Source organism: Pangasianodon hypophthalmus, chromosome 7 (genome assembly GCF_027358585.1).
Source record: "Pangasianodon hypophthalmus isolate fPanHyp1 chromosome 7, fPanHyp1.pri, whole genome shotgun sequence".
NCBI lineage: Eukaryota > Metazoa > Chordata > Actinopteri > Siluriformes > Pangasiidae > Pangasianodon > Pangasianodon hypophthalmus.
Window position 1 is genome coordinate 9,015,195 of NC_069716.1, and position 17,262 is coordinate 9,032,456.

At 36.9% G+C, this 17,262-nt stretch overlaps 1 protein-coding gene and 1 long non-coding RNA gene across 8 annotated transcripts in view; one reads left to right on the top strand and one right to left on the bottom strand.

The window, feature by feature from the left end:
* Positions 1 to 671: 671 nt before the first annotated feature.
* The window catches only part of LOC113542737 (uncharacterized), a 34,188-nt gene continuing 17,597 nt past the window's right edge, over positions 672 to 17,262 (bottom strand). For both annotated transcript variants that reach the window (XR_003404339.3, XR_003404340.3), the window contains 2 exons: positions 3,257 to 3,429; positions 672 to 1,201 (listed from right to left, as the gene is read on the bottom strand). This is a non-coding gene — a long non-coding RNA (uncharacterized LOC113542737). The remainder of the gene's footprint in view (positions 1,202 to 3,256; positions 3,430 to 17,262) is intronic.
* gria3b (glutamate receptor, ionotropic, AMPA 3b) overlaps positions 8,576 to 17,262 on the top strand; it is a 128,823-nt gene continuing 120,136 nt past the window's right edge. For 3 of the 6 annotated variants that reach the window (XR_004578416.2, XM_026940428.3, XM_034305880.2), the window contains exons 1-2: positions 8,577 to 9,259; positions 9,907 to 10,065. Coding sequence is in view for 5 of the 6 variants with exons in the window: in XM_026940428.3 (XP_026796229.1) it covers positions 9,178 to 9,259; positions 9,907 to 10,065 (241 nt within the window). In the remaining variant the exon portion in view is untranslated. Of the gene's footprint in view, positions 9,260 to 9,906; positions 10,066 to 17,262 lie in introns of all 6 variants that reach the window. The other 3 variants (XM_026940429.3, XM_053235418.1, XM_026940431.3) reach the window with 2 other exon arrangements.

Below are 17,262 nucleotides of genomic sequence, written 5' to 3' on the forward strand. Positions count from 1 at the left end.
CTAATTTAATACAACAATTTTCATTACAAATTATATTGCTGATGGCAACTTAAGTGAAAAGTAGAATCTTTGAAATATTTACATGAATTTTAGAGTATTTGGTATATCCCCTTTTTTGCTTTAATGGCAGGGTGCATTCGAGCTGGCAAGGACTCCACAGGTTTGTGCAAATCTTATGATCCATTTTAGATCAAATCCATTGGAGTGTCATCTGAACACATGCTTCAATAGAAGAGATTAGGCATGAGGAAAATCTGACCTTAACATAGTCAATATCACAAATTTACTTACATTTAAATAGGGACCTAGAAATAGTACAGAATCTTGAATATTAAACATTCAAGATATTGAAATTTTACTTTGTTTTAAATATTTCAAAAATCTAAAACCTTCTGTTTTTCCAGTTATAAAAGAAAAAGAAAAAAAATCCCAGATTTTCAATGTCATCTCAGACTTTTGGAGCCCACCGTTTTCTGCAATTGCAAGAAGCATTTTTAACTTTTTTTTTTTTCTTTGTTTATTGTTTTTTTGTTTGTTTGTTTTTGTTATTTGCTATTTTGTATTGTTATTTTTAATATGAGCAAAATCAAATAGACAGCTGGGCTGATTATTAATGAGTTTCATAATAGTCCTTGCTTCAAAGGTCCAGATAAGCAATTAACATATCTGAATTGTGACAACAGTTACCTTTTAATGATGAACCATTAAAGAATAGTACATAGCTATAAATAATGCTTTACCACCTTTGACTTGTGCCATCAACTTTGAACAGATGATATACAACAGTTTTGAGTCGAGAATAGTATTTCTTTGTCTAATCATCATTAAACATTGTTTTTGTTGTCAACTTTTCTTTAAACAATGTCATCAGTTCTCTAATCATACTGCAGGCATTAAGTCTGTGAACACTATTGCCTTTCTGACTTAATGCCTTTAGCCTTGTAGCTAGTCTCCAGTCCAATAAGCTGGCTTCAACTAAATAATTTACATAAATGTATGCTATTGGATAAGCCACAAGAGAGGTTTTGCTACAAGAGCAGCACTGCTTCATGCTTAGAAAACTAAAATTAAGCCCTAATCACATTCAGTTCAGTCGTGGTGTGCTCTCAGTGTCGGTCCCAAGCACGGATAAATCTGGGGAAAGTTGCATCAGGAGGGGCATAAAAAGTGTGCCGAGTCAAAAACGCAGACCAACGATCAGCTGAAAGAGGAACAACAACAACATTCAGTTCAGTTGTGGAACTACGACCATATTCTTTCATACAGTAATTAACTATGGGCCATCAGTTAATGCCTTCTGCAATAGATGCTATGATGACACTACGTTTAAGGAAACACATAATAACAGGAACCACACATTGTTTTATTATTTTTTTTTTATATATGTTGCCAAATTCTTAGAAATCAGAAGTTAATGAATAATGCGTTGTATGTATGCTATAGTAAGAACACTAAGAGGTAATTAAAAAATAAACAGGAAAATCATTGGGTAAACAAATGGTCAGGTGCTTTTCTACCATGTGTATCTAGTAAATAAAGATCCGATTTCTGAGCTATTTTCAACTGCAATATGCATTATCTAACAGTAGGACAACACATGGCCTATCAAAATAACATGATAACTCAAAATAGTAACTAGATATTGAGTTATTAATTCAAAATAATGAGATGTTAAACTGAAAGAGAAACTAGTTTTCGTGTTGAAATACCATCTTAAGTTGAAATATACATAATATCTTGAAAGAAATAGGAGAAATTGGAGGTTGAAGAGGAGGAGCTTCTTCCCACAGGCTATTCAGGCCCTCAACCAGTTCAATACCTAGGATTAGAGCTTGGACTTGCTTGCACAACACCCACGGCCCCTACATTCCTGTTAATATACCTGTATTACCCCATATTCATAAATATTTATTATATATGTTGCCAATTTCACTACAACTACCTCAGCATGATGTTGCACAGCATTATATTTCACAAACAACTACACATATCTGCACTTTATTCCAAATATAGTCATACTGTTGCTGCCACCTATCTTTTATATCCCTTATATTGTACTGTATATTTATTCATTTTTCCTTTTCTACTTGTATAAATTCTGGTTTATGTAAATTCTATTTTTATGTCACTGACAGTCGATAAAAGCATTTCACTGCACATTGTACTGTGTATGGTTGTGTGTGTGACCAATAAAATTTGAATTTGCAGTTGACATTGGTATATTATTACTACCTTTTTGCCAGTCTTTTAGATTGTATTGAATCTATACTCCTATTTAGTTACTAAACATCTGATTTCTGAAATATCTTCAGTTACAATACACATTGTATAACACCTGGACCACACAGGACCTGTAGTAACTCTACCTTCTACATTGTCCATTCTTGTAGGTGATAACACAGAACAACAAGCCTGTTGGTATCAGTGATGATTGAAAACGAGAACTCCTTAAATGACATGCTGCCTCAGCTCTCTCATTAGTCATGGCAACCTCTTTTTTTTTTTTTCACCTCAGGAACAATATCCTCCTCAGCAACATCGCATCAGCAGCTGCCTAAAATACATCAATGCAAGTCATGGATGCAGGGGCCTAATCCAAACACACAAGTGGGATCCATGGTGATTGGGCAGACGTGTAATGAAGCTGATCCCATTCGCCCTCGTTTCTGAAAGGCTTCTTCTGCTGCATAATTGATTGCAAAAAGGTGTGAGAAACAGAGTGGCAAGGTGGCAGGCGCTGCTAACTCTTCAGAGACAGTTCCATTAGAAGGACAAATTTGCTGCACATGTGAGCTATGTGATGAATCCAATTGATTTAATTAGGAGGCAAAGTGACTGGACCAACTGTTGCGAAGGAGAAATCTACCTTTGGTGAGAGAAAAAAAGGGAAAACACCATTGTTTTTGCTCAGGGTGCGTGGTGGCACAGGGTTTTACGTAATTATTCTATACGTATGATCAAAACATTTCAAAAAATGAAATATATCATGTTAAGAATTAAAGTTGTTCAAAATGAGAGTTATTGGATCTCAAATCCCACTGCTTCACACACTCTACCCTGCCTCACAATGAGCCTGAGCCTCCATTTTACAATCTTGATAAATCCATTTGCTTTTTATCATTAGCAGTGTGTTGGAGTTAATCTCCTCCAGCGGGAGTTTTTGCTAATCCGGTCATTTGAGGGCAAATGCCTACAGCAATGCTGACCAAAAGAGTTATTCCTGATGGCCCACAGTTGGCAGTGATAAGTTGATTACCCAGAGCTCCTCTCACACCAAAGAGGACTCTTCTGCTCCTCTCTCTCTAGGCCCTGTGTGCAGAAGATATACAAGGACATCTGTGTCAGCCCCTTGGGGCCTAGGGAGAGGTTTGTCAGCCTGTGTGGATGATAACACAGCAGCCACCGTCACACTTCTTCCAAAGAGGTTTTCTGTTCAGAAACCAGATCACATGAGAGGGTTTGTTATGTGGCTGTCAGTGTAGCATGTCAATGCTGCATTTCCCCAACTTTGTCATGAAGCTAGGATGCATTTTATAGCCTATAATCTCACACCAAACTTTCTGTGACTGCAGCTTTCGGCTTCCCAGAAGGAGAATTCAGATGGTTTGAAGGGACAGGTCTTATATGTCATGTTGGAAATATTTCAGTGAATGAATTTAGAGTAGCCATCCTCATTCAAATACTGCGAGTCCTTTCTCTCCTTGGCCAAAACATGGACTTTCAGATTTGAAATGCAGTTCGTGTCGCTATATAATGAGGAATCTCTCGTAATCTTTACCCTTCAGGCTGTTCTGACACTGACGGTCTTTGGCTTGTGGTTCTATCATTAAAAATGAATTTTACATTTCCTGCTATTACATGTGTGAAAGTTTTCATCCTGTCTCAGTATAAAAAGAAACATTCATCTATCAGTAATGCTTTACCATTAATAATAATATTGACTTCATTAGTCAGCATTACCAAACCATGCAATTAATCATTAATGGACTGATCTGACTATGGCACCTTGCCAGGCTGCTAATATTGCACTATTTCATTTGTAGTATTTTACCCTGATGTCCTTGCCCTTGCACAAAATATATGTGCACACTATTTTCATAATAGTATTTTAGCCCTTTCTATATGTAGACATTCTTTTTTAAATGTACTCAACCTAGCTTGATGGGAGACTACACACTGAATCAGGTCATACTTGTAAAATAACAGTAAATATATACATATTTGTATTCATATAATTCATGTAATGTTAACAAAATACACCTGCATTAACTAATGTTTGTTTAATCCATGGCTAAAAATAAATCCACATAAATGAACAAAATGTAATGACAGTGTGTTCCAGAATGCTGATAACTTCCTGAACTCTGATCTCCAGGTATAAATATTGGAACTTGCTTCAGCCTCAATTCTTAATTTTGACAGTTAAAAACCACAAACATTAATTATGGTGTTCATATTGATAATTGTGAGCTGAATTTTACGAAGCGATGGTATGGATGTTGGTTAATACATACATTCATCCATACATTCATCTATTTTCTGTACCACTTATCCTACAGACGGTCACGGGGAGCCTGGAGCCTATCCCAGGGGTCTCAGGGCACAAGGCAGGGGATACCCTGGACGGGTTGCCAACCCATTGTAGGGTACAGTCACACACACTCACACACCCATTCACACACTACGGTCAATTTGGAAATGCCAGTCAGTCTACAACCCATGTCTTTGGACTGGGGCAGGAAACCGGAGTACCTGGAGGAAACCCCCAAAGCACAGGGAGAACATGCAAACTCCGCACACACAGGGCAGAGGTGAGATTCAAATTCCCGACCCTGTAGATGTGAGTCAAACGTGCTAACCACTAAGCCACCATGCCCCTGGTTAATACATACATTTGGTTTATATGGTTTATTATTATTTTTTTTTATCAATTAATACAATGGTTAGTTTGTTAATGTTACTTACTGCATGTTAAGGCTGAAGTAGGTACATGGTTTGTTCCTTAATGTAAAGTATTACTATCAACTGTCTTACAGTTTATAAAAAAAAAAAAAAAAGAATTCCTAGATGTTATAAATGAAATATGAACATATCCTGCAACCAGACAGTAATACAAAACAAATACAAGTAATACAAGTCAAAATTCAAATGGTTTTTCCTGGGCTTCCCAAATGGCAAAATAGAAAAGCATTTGCCATGGTGCTGGGAAATTGGGAGAAAGGGCAGATAGCACTATCCCCTCCATGTGTGTTACACTGCCCTGTGAAGCACCAGAAGCAGCAGTTCTAAGAGATGCGGTTGGCTAGCTTCACATGTCTCAGAGGAAGCATGGGTTAGCTTTCAAACTCCCTGGTTGGTAGCTGTCATATGATATCGGTGGGAATTGGCAGGGGACCAAATTGGGGAGAAAATGGGGGAAAAAATAAAATGGTCACCAGACTATGTTAAGTTGAAAGGGAAAAGATCTGTCAACCTTAGTACAGTACAGTTACATCAGGAAGGTTTAGGAGCCAAATACACAGATCCTCTGAACGTCTTCTGGATCTCTCAAATAATGGAGAAAACCCAAAAGCAGATCAGAGGATACATAAGATGTAAGATAGAAACTGTATGAAACATTTAAAAGGGGAGATGCAAACATTGCTTTCTACTATTAATATTTTAATATACACTATCTGAACATTTTGTTACTTGTAATAATGTCATATTGCTATAAAATGCTTTAAGGTTTGGTTCTAAAAGGTATGCACACGTTTGCACTCAACTGTACATACTTCGATGTTAGAATAAAAGCTGCACAATTTGCAAAATTTGACCAAACATTTGAGATAACGAAGGATGACACTGACACATCTGGGTCATGAGTCATGGGTCTGAGGAGCTTCACCTTTTAATGCAGTCAGGTAAAACATAAATGGCTCCTGTGTAATGCAAAATTGACAATTTTTCAATCATAATCAAATTAAGACATTTTTTAATATCATAAAGCAAATACCATTCTATTTGTTTCCAACAACCGCATTGATTTATGCCTCATCATATACTGGTGTGAACATGCTGTGTGTATAAATGTGGTGGCAAGGCATCAAAAATGAAATTAATATAAGGAACAGTCATGATATTCAAGGCAAGACCGTTTTAATGTTACATGCTTTTATTATTTATACGCTGCATATTGTATCATGGTTGATTTTAAACATTAATCTGGCTAACATTAAATGAATTATAGTGGAGGTATGACTCCATTTTTAAATGTTAGCTGATTCTAAGTTTAAATTCATTAGTAACATTAGTTTTTTAAGAATGTATTCATGTAATGTCTTCACATTGTGGTTTACAATAACTAATATAATGGCATATTTTTATTAGTTAAAATATTAGATAAAACTAAAATATTCATTTGCTGTGCTTTTCTACACATGCTGTCTTCTTACGGATATGCATGCACATCATTCAGACAGCTGTTTTAGCCTTTTGACATTTGACTTCTGATCAATTTCTATAATTAGCACATGATTGGTTGAATTTGTAATAGGATCTTCACCACCATTCCATCATTTAAATCACAATATGTCTTATATAGACCTTCTTTAAGGAGATGTTTATGTAATGTTTATGAAAGAAGACTTCAGTCAGTGTTTGAAGCAAAGCTGTTAAGTATTCTGCCATGGGGAAAGTCTTCAGGGCACAGGACTTTGAGCTTTGTGGTTTCAAAGCTTTGTGACAAACAATTATTTTGTCATTGATGTGAAAAGAGAGAGAAAGGAAAAAAAAAAAGAGAGGCTGTTAAGGGAATGACTGTTTATAGCTACTATAAAGTAAGTGGTAACAGGAACACACTTGTTTTTCAGATGTTCCACTACATTAAATGTCAGTATAATAACTGAATAAAAAGTATGATGTGTCAATCATTAATAAATGCATCCATTTTGTGCATCACTTATCCTACACACAGTTGTAGGGGTGCCAACCTATTGCAGGCACAATCGCACACACATGCTGGAAATGCCAATCAGCCCATAATGCATGTCTTTGGACTGGAGGAGGAGGAAACCAGAGTACCCAGAGCAAACCCCTGAAGCACTGGGAGAACATGCAAACTCCACGCACGCAGGGTGAAGGCAGGATTCGAACCCCCAACCCTGGAGGTGTGAGCCAAACATGCTAACCACTAAATTACTGGGATATAACAGAAATAAAATAGATCATTAGTGGAAACACACCTAGGTATTAAAGGCTTTTTATACATCTCCCCATTGATTATTTTCCTATAACCTCACACCCCATCATTCCTTACTTAATGCATTTGGTCTCGTCACATACAAACCAATTAACACACATGATTGAGTTTAAAAATAGTCAGGGGATGAACACAGAAATCAAATGAAGCTATATACTGCACGCATCACAGGCTTTCTGTAGCTGCTGTATGCTTTTAGTTGTAGTTGTTAAGTTGTAATTGTTTTCCTTGTGTTACTGGAACCCTAATTATATTAATGATCATTTCTTTTATGCAAGCCTATCTGTATCTGCAGTATTATTACTGATCAAAACTCTTTATATATACAGCATTTAACTGCATTGTACAAAATAAATCATAATTAGTCTAGGTATTTATAATGAATTCTAATATCAGTGTGTACTGATCAAATTCCCTGCATTGGGAATTTTAGCCAACAAACCCTGAATAAGAAGAGTGATCCTCGATTGACTACTGCTTTGAGGATTTAGGAACACAAGGTCCTAGCAGGGCACTTACGAATAGATTAAAATTATACATCAGCCATGGTAGCTCATTATTAAGAGCACATTTACTCCTGATCTTTGAACTGCACTCGAGAAGAACCAGCAATGAAAGCTTCTTCTCTCCACAACCTGCACTGGAGCAGAGGTTATTTTATTATCAGTAGCTACAGTCTTCGCTGTAAAGCAATGCAATTAAAAACACAAAAGACACAGGAGTAGTCCTTGATTTGCTCTGGTACAGGTAGTGGTTGGGCTTGAGGTAGATGTTGAGGGAAAAAAAATAATAAATAAGAAATAATATTTAAGATTATTGGTGGGTGAGTGGAGGGAGGGGGGTGTTGTTTTGTGAATGCAGTGAATAAAATGATCTGACGCAAAATTAGAAACAGCAGAATAAACTACCATTGCTGCTAAGCCTCCCCATGTCCTAACTTTAATCGTTCATAACTTTTTATACGAGTTTGCTAGGAATTAGAGTGCGTGAGAACATGGTGCAACTGTGGCTTCTTTCCTCAGCACCATGGACAGCGCCACTGGCATGAAAACCCATTCAAATCACGCATTCACACAGACTTTTAGATTGGGGGCAAAAAAAAAAAAAAAAGGCATCTCAGGGTCATTACAGCACGCAGCTGTGGATGCTTTTGACGCATCACTGTCGCCTTTAACATCACCCTCTTTTTGCTATAGTGATTATTTATTTATGACATATTGTTTGTCCAAAAGCGCACCAATATGGTCCATCTGAACCTGCGTTCCATGGTGGTCAATAAAAGGGGCTTCTTGTTACTGCAGCCACACACACACACACACACACACACACACACACACACACACACACGTTCTGCACAACGCAAGCCACTGATGCAGCTTATACCCCAGGCTGTAATTAACCTGGGTAGGTGTGTTCTCTGAGCATTGTGCTGAAAGCACGTCTTCGTGTTTCCTCGAGGTCGCCATAACGCCGGCTTTTGTGTCATTTTTGTGTGTCATTGATCGGCGGTTCGAGCTTTGCGCGATCCTGTTCATCCGCCTTGCAGTGTGTGAGGCTGCTGTAGACACACAGACACGCACAGAGACGCACAGAGAAGCTCGTCTTCTCCTTTTCTTCTCTCCTTCGTCATTTAATCCACTTCAACCTGAGTGCGTCCGGAGGAGCCCTAGATCCGCAGTAGATCCGCCATCATCTTTACGGAATAAGTCTCCTCATTTGCTCAGTCTCTCTCTCCCCCTCTCTCTGTCTCTCTCTCTTTCACGTACAGACACGGTTATTTCGTTCAGCTTCTCTATGAAGCTATTGCGCGCACTGCAAGCGCGCACTGCTCTGCATTCGCCTGGACGCTTTGGTTGGTTGTGCATGTGATTTCTCTATTTTTGATACTCGGGACTGTTCGTTTTGTTTTTGTTTTTGTTTTAAAAAAAAGGAGAAAAATGGCACGATTGAGTGCGGTTCCTCTTTTCTTCTGGCTTTTGGGCAGATCTCTTGCTGGATTTCCAAACCAGATAAACATAGGTGAGTCCCATAGCTTTGGTTAGATCGTGCGTTGAGCGCTATATCTCAACCATATCGACCGGTTTCTTTCCCACCTAAAAACCATTTCTTAGAGGGAATGCATGGTCTTGTATAGCCCATTTATAATAGATCTTTGTGCGATGCACTTATGAAACTGACCTAAATGTTGCACGACTGATGAAACTCTTGAAAATTGGTTTTTATCTTGGAATAATACCTAAATGCCCTTTAATTATGTGGTCAAGAAATCCAGTCTATACTTATGTCAGATTAAAATTGGGTTTAAATGCTAATAAAGAAATGGCAACAGCACAGAGCACAAATTCTCAGTGATAAATAAACACTATATGTTGCAATTCAACACTTAGATTACTGGATTTAGTGCCTGCATAATAACATTTATACAAGTCCAGTTGAATAGAAATAGGCATTTGCAGAAGGGCAAATTATGAATAAAAGTCTTTGACAGGGCATATGAAAGCTAACATTTTAAACGCTGATCTACTGATGCAAAGCCTTTTGACATGCATTACATGCAGCACTACTGTAGGCAGCTTTAAAGAGTCCATATATCATGTCACTACCCTGTTTTGGTAATGTATTATAGGCATTGCATTGACGTTTACATTTCCGCACCATTCTTTAAGGTGGGCTCTTCATGCGCTCAACGGTGCAAGAACACAGCGCTTTCAGATTTGCTGTGCAGCTCTACAACACCAACCAGAACATGAGCGAGAAGCCCTTCCATCTGAATTACAACGTGGATAACCTGGAGTCCTCCAACAGCTTCTCTGTCACTCATGCCTGTAAGTACTCTGCAGTTTCACAAGGCACAAACAGCAAGGAAATTCTGGTACAAACCACACAACTACAGCTTGATCCCATACAACATTTATAGCTCGTCAGCTCATAGGAGTAATCTTGTAAACAACTTACAAATGAGGTCATATGACATGCTACAACTACTAACTATCTAACCATCTGTAAATCACCATACAGGTTATATCACTTAATCACTGTCATCTATAATAATAAATGACCATAATTTTGATTGGTAACTTATAAATCTCTCACTTGACTTTACTCATAAACAGAATGAAATTGCAACCTGTCAACAGAACAGTGTTCATGTCTATCTGACTGTACCTTTATGAACACTTTATACATATTATTCCACCCTGTTTGGTTATGATGTTTTCATTCACTCTTAGACTGTAGGCAGGCTGAACTGATTTCACATTAGAAAAAGAACAAGAACTGTCCATCAGTGTAAATTTCTTCTGAGGAGCTCTTTTTTCATAAGTAACTGTCCATCTTGAGCAGTAATTACCCTATCGGTCGCTTATTTCCAACTTTTCAGCTTAATACGCTCACCTAACACACTGAACACCTGGGAGGAGAACGCTATTTTGCAACTCAGAGTTGCCTTACTGTGTAATCCCATAAGCCTTGTATAAGCAATCCAATTTCTGGTTGTTGGTAGATTAATGCAAAGCCTACTCACATTCCTATATGCAATTTTTTTTTTGCCTCAGTAGATTTTAGTCTGATATTTATTGGTATGGGAGATTCTTTATTTTGAAGCCAGATATTTGCAGTTAACACTGACCTCCTCTTTCACTTTCATTTGCTTCATCAGTACATACAGTACAAAAGTATAATAATTGCATTAACTAATATTTCCATTTTCTTCTACCTCAAAAATTTTCTCTTGTATTATATGTGTAATACATGACCAGATTTATCATACTCTTCTGATGGTATGGTGATGATATCCCTTTATAACAGTGCTTTTCATTTTCCATACTTGTCCATTCCGATTTGCAAGTGAAAGTATTTTGCAGTAAGAGGATGAATAGTCGTCTGTGGAAGTGTTTTGTGGGCACAGCATTGGTATTTCTGACACAAAATCTCTTTGAATTCAAAACAAGTTCCCTTGGCAACACGGAATAACTGAATCAGTGCCGAGGTTCCTGATAGTTGCTGAAAAGATTACATGCCTGATTATGCAAGCGAGGTTTACAAGGTCTGTTTAGGAGATAATATCAAAATAATTCTCTCGTTTTTAAAAAAATGTCTCTAGTAAAGTAGGATGAAGGATAATCAGTTCCACCATGCAAAACACATTAGATATGCAGTCAAAAATTATTGTATTGTAGTGCTCTTATTAAATAATTATTATGTAAGGGTTAAAACACAATAAGGTGTGCTGTTATTTGGAATATATTCCACAATGGGGTGATGTGATGCTATATGGAACATTCATTAGGGTTAGCACTTATGTTATTGCAGCTATAAAATATAATTCCCTCACTAGCCTCTGTTTTATTCTTTTATTTCTCTCTTGAAGTTATTAAGACAAAAAAACACAGCTTGTGATGTTGATAAAAAAAAAAGGAAAGCACAAACTCCTCTGTCCAGAAAGCTTGACCATATCAAGGAGCATACAATTTCTTTGTAAAATAACACATTTTTAAAAATCTGTTTATTATTAGCCTTAGATTATATGGAGCATCCACCGTACAAGTCCCTGTGAATAAGGTGTTGCTACAGAAATGATAATGCCTTATAACGTGCAGGTTAAATCATTTGAATTACAGCCGAAATGACTGTCAGAGCTGTGGTGTTACAGAAATGAATCAACACCTTCTGATCAATCAGATTCAAGAATTCAACAATGCTATACATTCCCCTCTGAAAGTACTGGAATGGCAAGACCAATTCTTTTGTTTTTGCTATACACTGAAGACATTTGAGTTTGAGATCAAAAGATGAATATAAGACGATAGATCAGAATTTCAGCTTTCATTTCCTGATATGGAAATATCATCTAGATATGTTATATCTAGATGTGTAAAACAACTTAGAATATGGCAGCTTTTGTTTAAACCTAACCATTTGTCAAGTGATAAAAAAAAAATATTGGAACATGTGACTGACCGTTGTTTCTTGTTGTCCAGGTGTTCCCTGCTATATTGATTGTTTAAATAATTAATAGCTCTGAATGTCTATTCTTGGTTTGAGCCCAGGATTTCACCTGTGAAGACTGTATTTCTTGTTAAAAAGGATAAACCAACATGAAGACCAGAGAGCTGTATATGGGAGAAAAGCAAGCCATTTTGAAGCTGACAAAAGAGGGAAAATCAGTCGTCTGAGCCATTGCACATGCTCTGGGAATAGCCAAAACAACAATTTGTAACGTCCTGAAAATGAAAGAAACCACTGGTGTACTAACAACCAGACATCGAACAAGTCAGCCAAGGAAAACAACAGCAGTTGATGACAAACATTGTGAGAGCTGTGAAGAAAAAACCAAAAACAACAGCCAGTAACATCAACAACCTCCACAGGGCAGGGGTGAAGGAACCACAATCCACCTTTTGAAGTGAAATATAGAGGCCACAACACAAGATGCAAAACACTCATCAGCAGTAACAATCAGAAGGCCAGACTGGAATTCACCAAGAAATACAGAAAAAGGCACAAATGTTCTGGAACCAAGATTAACCTCTACCAATGTGATGGAAAGGCCAAAGTGTGGAGAAAAAAAGGATCTCCTCATGATCCAAAACATACAAACTCATCAGTCAAGCATGGTGGAGGTAGTGTCATGGCTTGGGCTTTCATGGCTGCTTCTGGAACGGACTCACTAATCTTTATCGATGATGTAACTCATGATGATGGCAGCGGACACACTGCCAACACAACAAAGGACTTCATCAGGGGGAAAAAGTGGAAGGTGTTAGACTGGCCATGTCGGTCACCAGACCTTAAACCCAATTGAGCATGCATTTTACCTCCTGAAGAGGAAACTAATAGGAGAAACCCTCGAAACAAACAACTGAATGAAGCTGCAGTACAAGCCTGGAAAACCATTACAAAAGAAGAATGCAACAGTTTGTTGATGTCAGTGGGTCCCCGGCTTGATGCAGTTTTTGCAAGTGAGGGATATGCTACCAAATATTAAGTGTTATTTACTTACTGTTCCTATACTTTTGCTCACCTAAAAAATTGGGTGGTCTCGTGTTCATCTTTTGATCTCAAACCCAAATGTCTTCAGTGTATAACAAAAACAAAAGAATTTGCCTTGCTATTCCAACACTTTCGGAGGGGACTGTATATATCTGATGTCCACATACTGGTATAATATAGCAAAAGTACCATGTAGACTTAAATCAACATGATCTTTAAATTATGTTAACTGGCTTCTCCTGGCTTTCTTCTACTTTGAACAAACTTAAGATTTCTGAGATAAGCAGAGCATTAATGAGAACCCCAATGCTTTCTTGTCCAGAGATGTTAATCTGCATTGAAGCACATTCACACACCTCCCTGCAGGTTTATGGGGATCTCTCACTCACTCTGCAGTGTGAGCTCATTACCACATGTATCTCATCTGTGTTTCCTCACTGACAAACTCAGAAAAGAAAAAAAAAAAAAAACATTTTTCTGTCTGTTTCATCTGATAAATGCACAAGGGCTGATGTTGGAGAAGTAGGATCAAAGCAAACATGCCAAAAAGCTCCCAGTGAGCACCGCTTAATGTGGTACTCAGCCTGATAATATTACATATGATAAGGGCCTGAGTAAATAAATAATTTATCATGGTGTGAGATTTCACATGGGCTGAGGAAGCACAGGATTATTGGTTGGAAAGAAGGCTAGATTTTTAGGCTTCTAATTAAATCTTTCAGCAAACTGTCCATGCAGTCTTGTGGGAGAGCTTGCCCCATTTTTTATTCTCTCACTGTTTTGCCTTTTTACAGCTCCATCAAGAACATGTTTTAAAAACTGTCTTCAACATATGAGGCATTTTACAGGCTCTCTGATGACAGCTGAATCTGTCGTTTTTTTGTGTTTTGTATCGTGATAGTACTGGAAGTTGTCAGCAGCATTCATGGTCCTCCTTTGAAATGCATATCAACAGATGTGTCGCTGTCAAAAATGCATCTTCCATCTTTCACTTATTATTTAGCCAAATCACTTTCATGTTTAAGTGCCTAAGTAAAGATCTGAAAAGCAGCTTTGGTGTTGCATGAGTTTGCTGAAGTGCCCCAGCTGTTGGAGCTTTTTTTCAGCTTTTTTAATTTTAAAAAACATGCATTAACTGCCATCATTAGTAGTCTGGAGTATTGCAGCCTATTATACTCCGTAATGACATATACTTTGTGATCTAGATTTTGATGCTGCATTATGTTTTTTTTTTTTATCCAAACTTATTGACTATGACAAGCCTAGCTTGAACCATCATGTATATATACTCAGTTTAAATTTTTCTAAGATGATCATGAACAAAACTCATGTTTTCAAGGTAACCTGGAGTGTCACAATTCACAATTCAGTGAATAATGTGGCATAAATACAGTATGATAGTACATTATAAAAACTTTGGTTTAATAGTACTTGCCTTCAAACACCCAAATGTCTTTGAATCAACACATTACATGACTTACGTTTATGAATAAGAAATAATGTAAATTAAACTTACCATATTTTTTTTCCTCAACATAAAACCCTATTATGTAAAAGTTTGCATTAGACAGATAACCAAACCTCTTTGTGATTGCACTCCATTCTTGAGAATGAGACAAAAAAAAATTAGCTAGCTAACCCAGACTAGCAATAGCAATTAGCTTGCTAGTATGTCTATGAATATTTAAATGGGGAACTTACTAACTCTGTTGACAATGTGTAACACTGCAGTGGCCTCATTTTGATATCAACCTAATGATAACAACAATGATAACAACAACAGCATACATTATTCTGGGGTATTTTAGACCAGCCATGCTTTACATTAAGGTTAGCTTAACTGAGATTATTTAACAAGTGTTAACCTGAACAAACCATGTACTTCAGCATTAATACGCCATAAATAACATTAATAAAGTAACTAGCAGTTGTATTAACTGTTTTTCCAAGTACTAAACCAAAATCCAAATATTCCACACCTGTATTAACAAATGGTCACACCATAAATAAGTAAAATAAGCCCACAATGACCGACATGAACAACAATATAATTAAAAAAAGCAAGTTTCAATATTTACATCTGGAGACGACAATTCATTAGGTTATCAACATGTAGAAACAACGACCATTTAACTTTTGATAATTTATGTGAACTTATTGTAATCATGGACTGAACATTAGTTAATGCTGGTGGACTTTGTTTAAATACCAAAAAACTGTTTATCAAACATCAATTAATACATTACTTTATTATATACATACATACAGTACTTTATTACTATTACTCATAGTTTATCATTGTTGAAATCCATGGTTTGTTCATGTTCTCCAAATGAAGTGTGAAGAAGGAAAAATGTCAAAGATTGGATTGTGCCCAATATGTAACTTGCTATCTAAACATATGGTTAGCTACATGTCATATGTTATGTACATATGGTACAGAAAACAGCTGTAGATATCACTATATTGTACGTATGCTGCTTTGCTCACTCCTGAGAGAGCTATCAAGAAGCTCTCAAACCTAGAACAAGTAATACTCTAAAGTACATTCTCAGTTGCTCTTTAACAGTGACTGTCATTTCCAATTTTCAACCTGATCAGGACAATGTAGCATTTAAGACTTCGCACTGTGTATAACCAACAGCAGGCACAAATCGGACTTGACAAAAGCTTGTCAGAATCTTTACAAAGCCCTGCTCAATTTCAAATTGCTCTTATCCAGGTAGCACAGCTTCACTGTAACTTGGAGATCAGTTCACAAACCAACATGTCGTCTGGGGATTTCAGTGTAAAACCATGCCAGAGAATCAAGCCTCCACTTCATGGAAGTGCTATTTGATGATACTTGAGTGGGGTATCAATGCAGACTTATTTGTTCTTCTAATTTCCCCATTTGTTTTGGGAGCTGTGCCAAATTTCTGCAAATATATGTTTTGAAAATGTAAAGCTAGACTGTGTCAAATTGGTACAGTCTATTTAATTTGAATTTAAAAAATCTGTAATGGCCCTATGCTGTTTTGGAGAGATGTAATGGAATACTGAGCTTTTCTCTGTGTGCACAAGAAATCATGGAGAATTTCTACTGTATGCCATAGTATAAAGAAAACTTTATACTGATAACTTTTACCGAGCGGTGTATTCTCTCCGACGACAGCGCAATTCTCTCACCACATATTCATTTCTCTTTTTTATTTCACATGGGAGGCCAAGTCTTGTTAGGTGAATCTATTTAAAGGATATGATGTTCCACGCTGCGCTTGAGACAGGTCATATGTCTGTCTGGAAGCTTTCATTTATAACAGCACAGAATGGCCCATATTTGCACAGCAGGACATATAAAACAAACCTTCAGTATGAAATTGTTTGTTCCTTCCTTGTCACTGGCTTGTTTGGGGCAACAAGTCATATCACTCTTTTCATGAGTCACAGCCAAAGATATAAGTGATAAAATGATCAAATATTTTCTCAGAGAGCATCCCTGAACCCTGAAATCGATATACTTGGACAAATGAGCAAAGAAGAAACCTGCTTCAGGGACATGACCGCTTCTTGAGAGTGGCATTTTATGATTGTCCGAGATATTGGCTTGTATACTTGAAACGCAAGAGTATTCACGCAAAAGCACCTGGATAAGATAGAAGGTTATTTTTTGCAATTATTTTTGTATGACTAAACTATAGATCTCAATTGTTTGTCAAAATGCTCCTCTAGACTCTGAGCTCATTCATTCTGCTCAATTAATTTCTATAATAAAGTAATACGCCAACTACACTTGATCCATGTTAGGTCCATATAAACTATCAGTATTTGTATCTGTTTATTGCTCAAATACTCATTTCTGTATTTGTATTTGGAGCCTGTAAACCTGAAGTGGGCGTGGCCTCTGAAACAGAGAAGTGTGAGAGACTTTTTTTTTTTTTTTTTTTTTTTTTTTAAATTGTGCTTGCACAATTATTATTTTTGCTTGTACCTGCCTATGAAATTTTCTAACAAGTTTTGTTAGTTCTATTTCCAAAAATATAACAAAAACC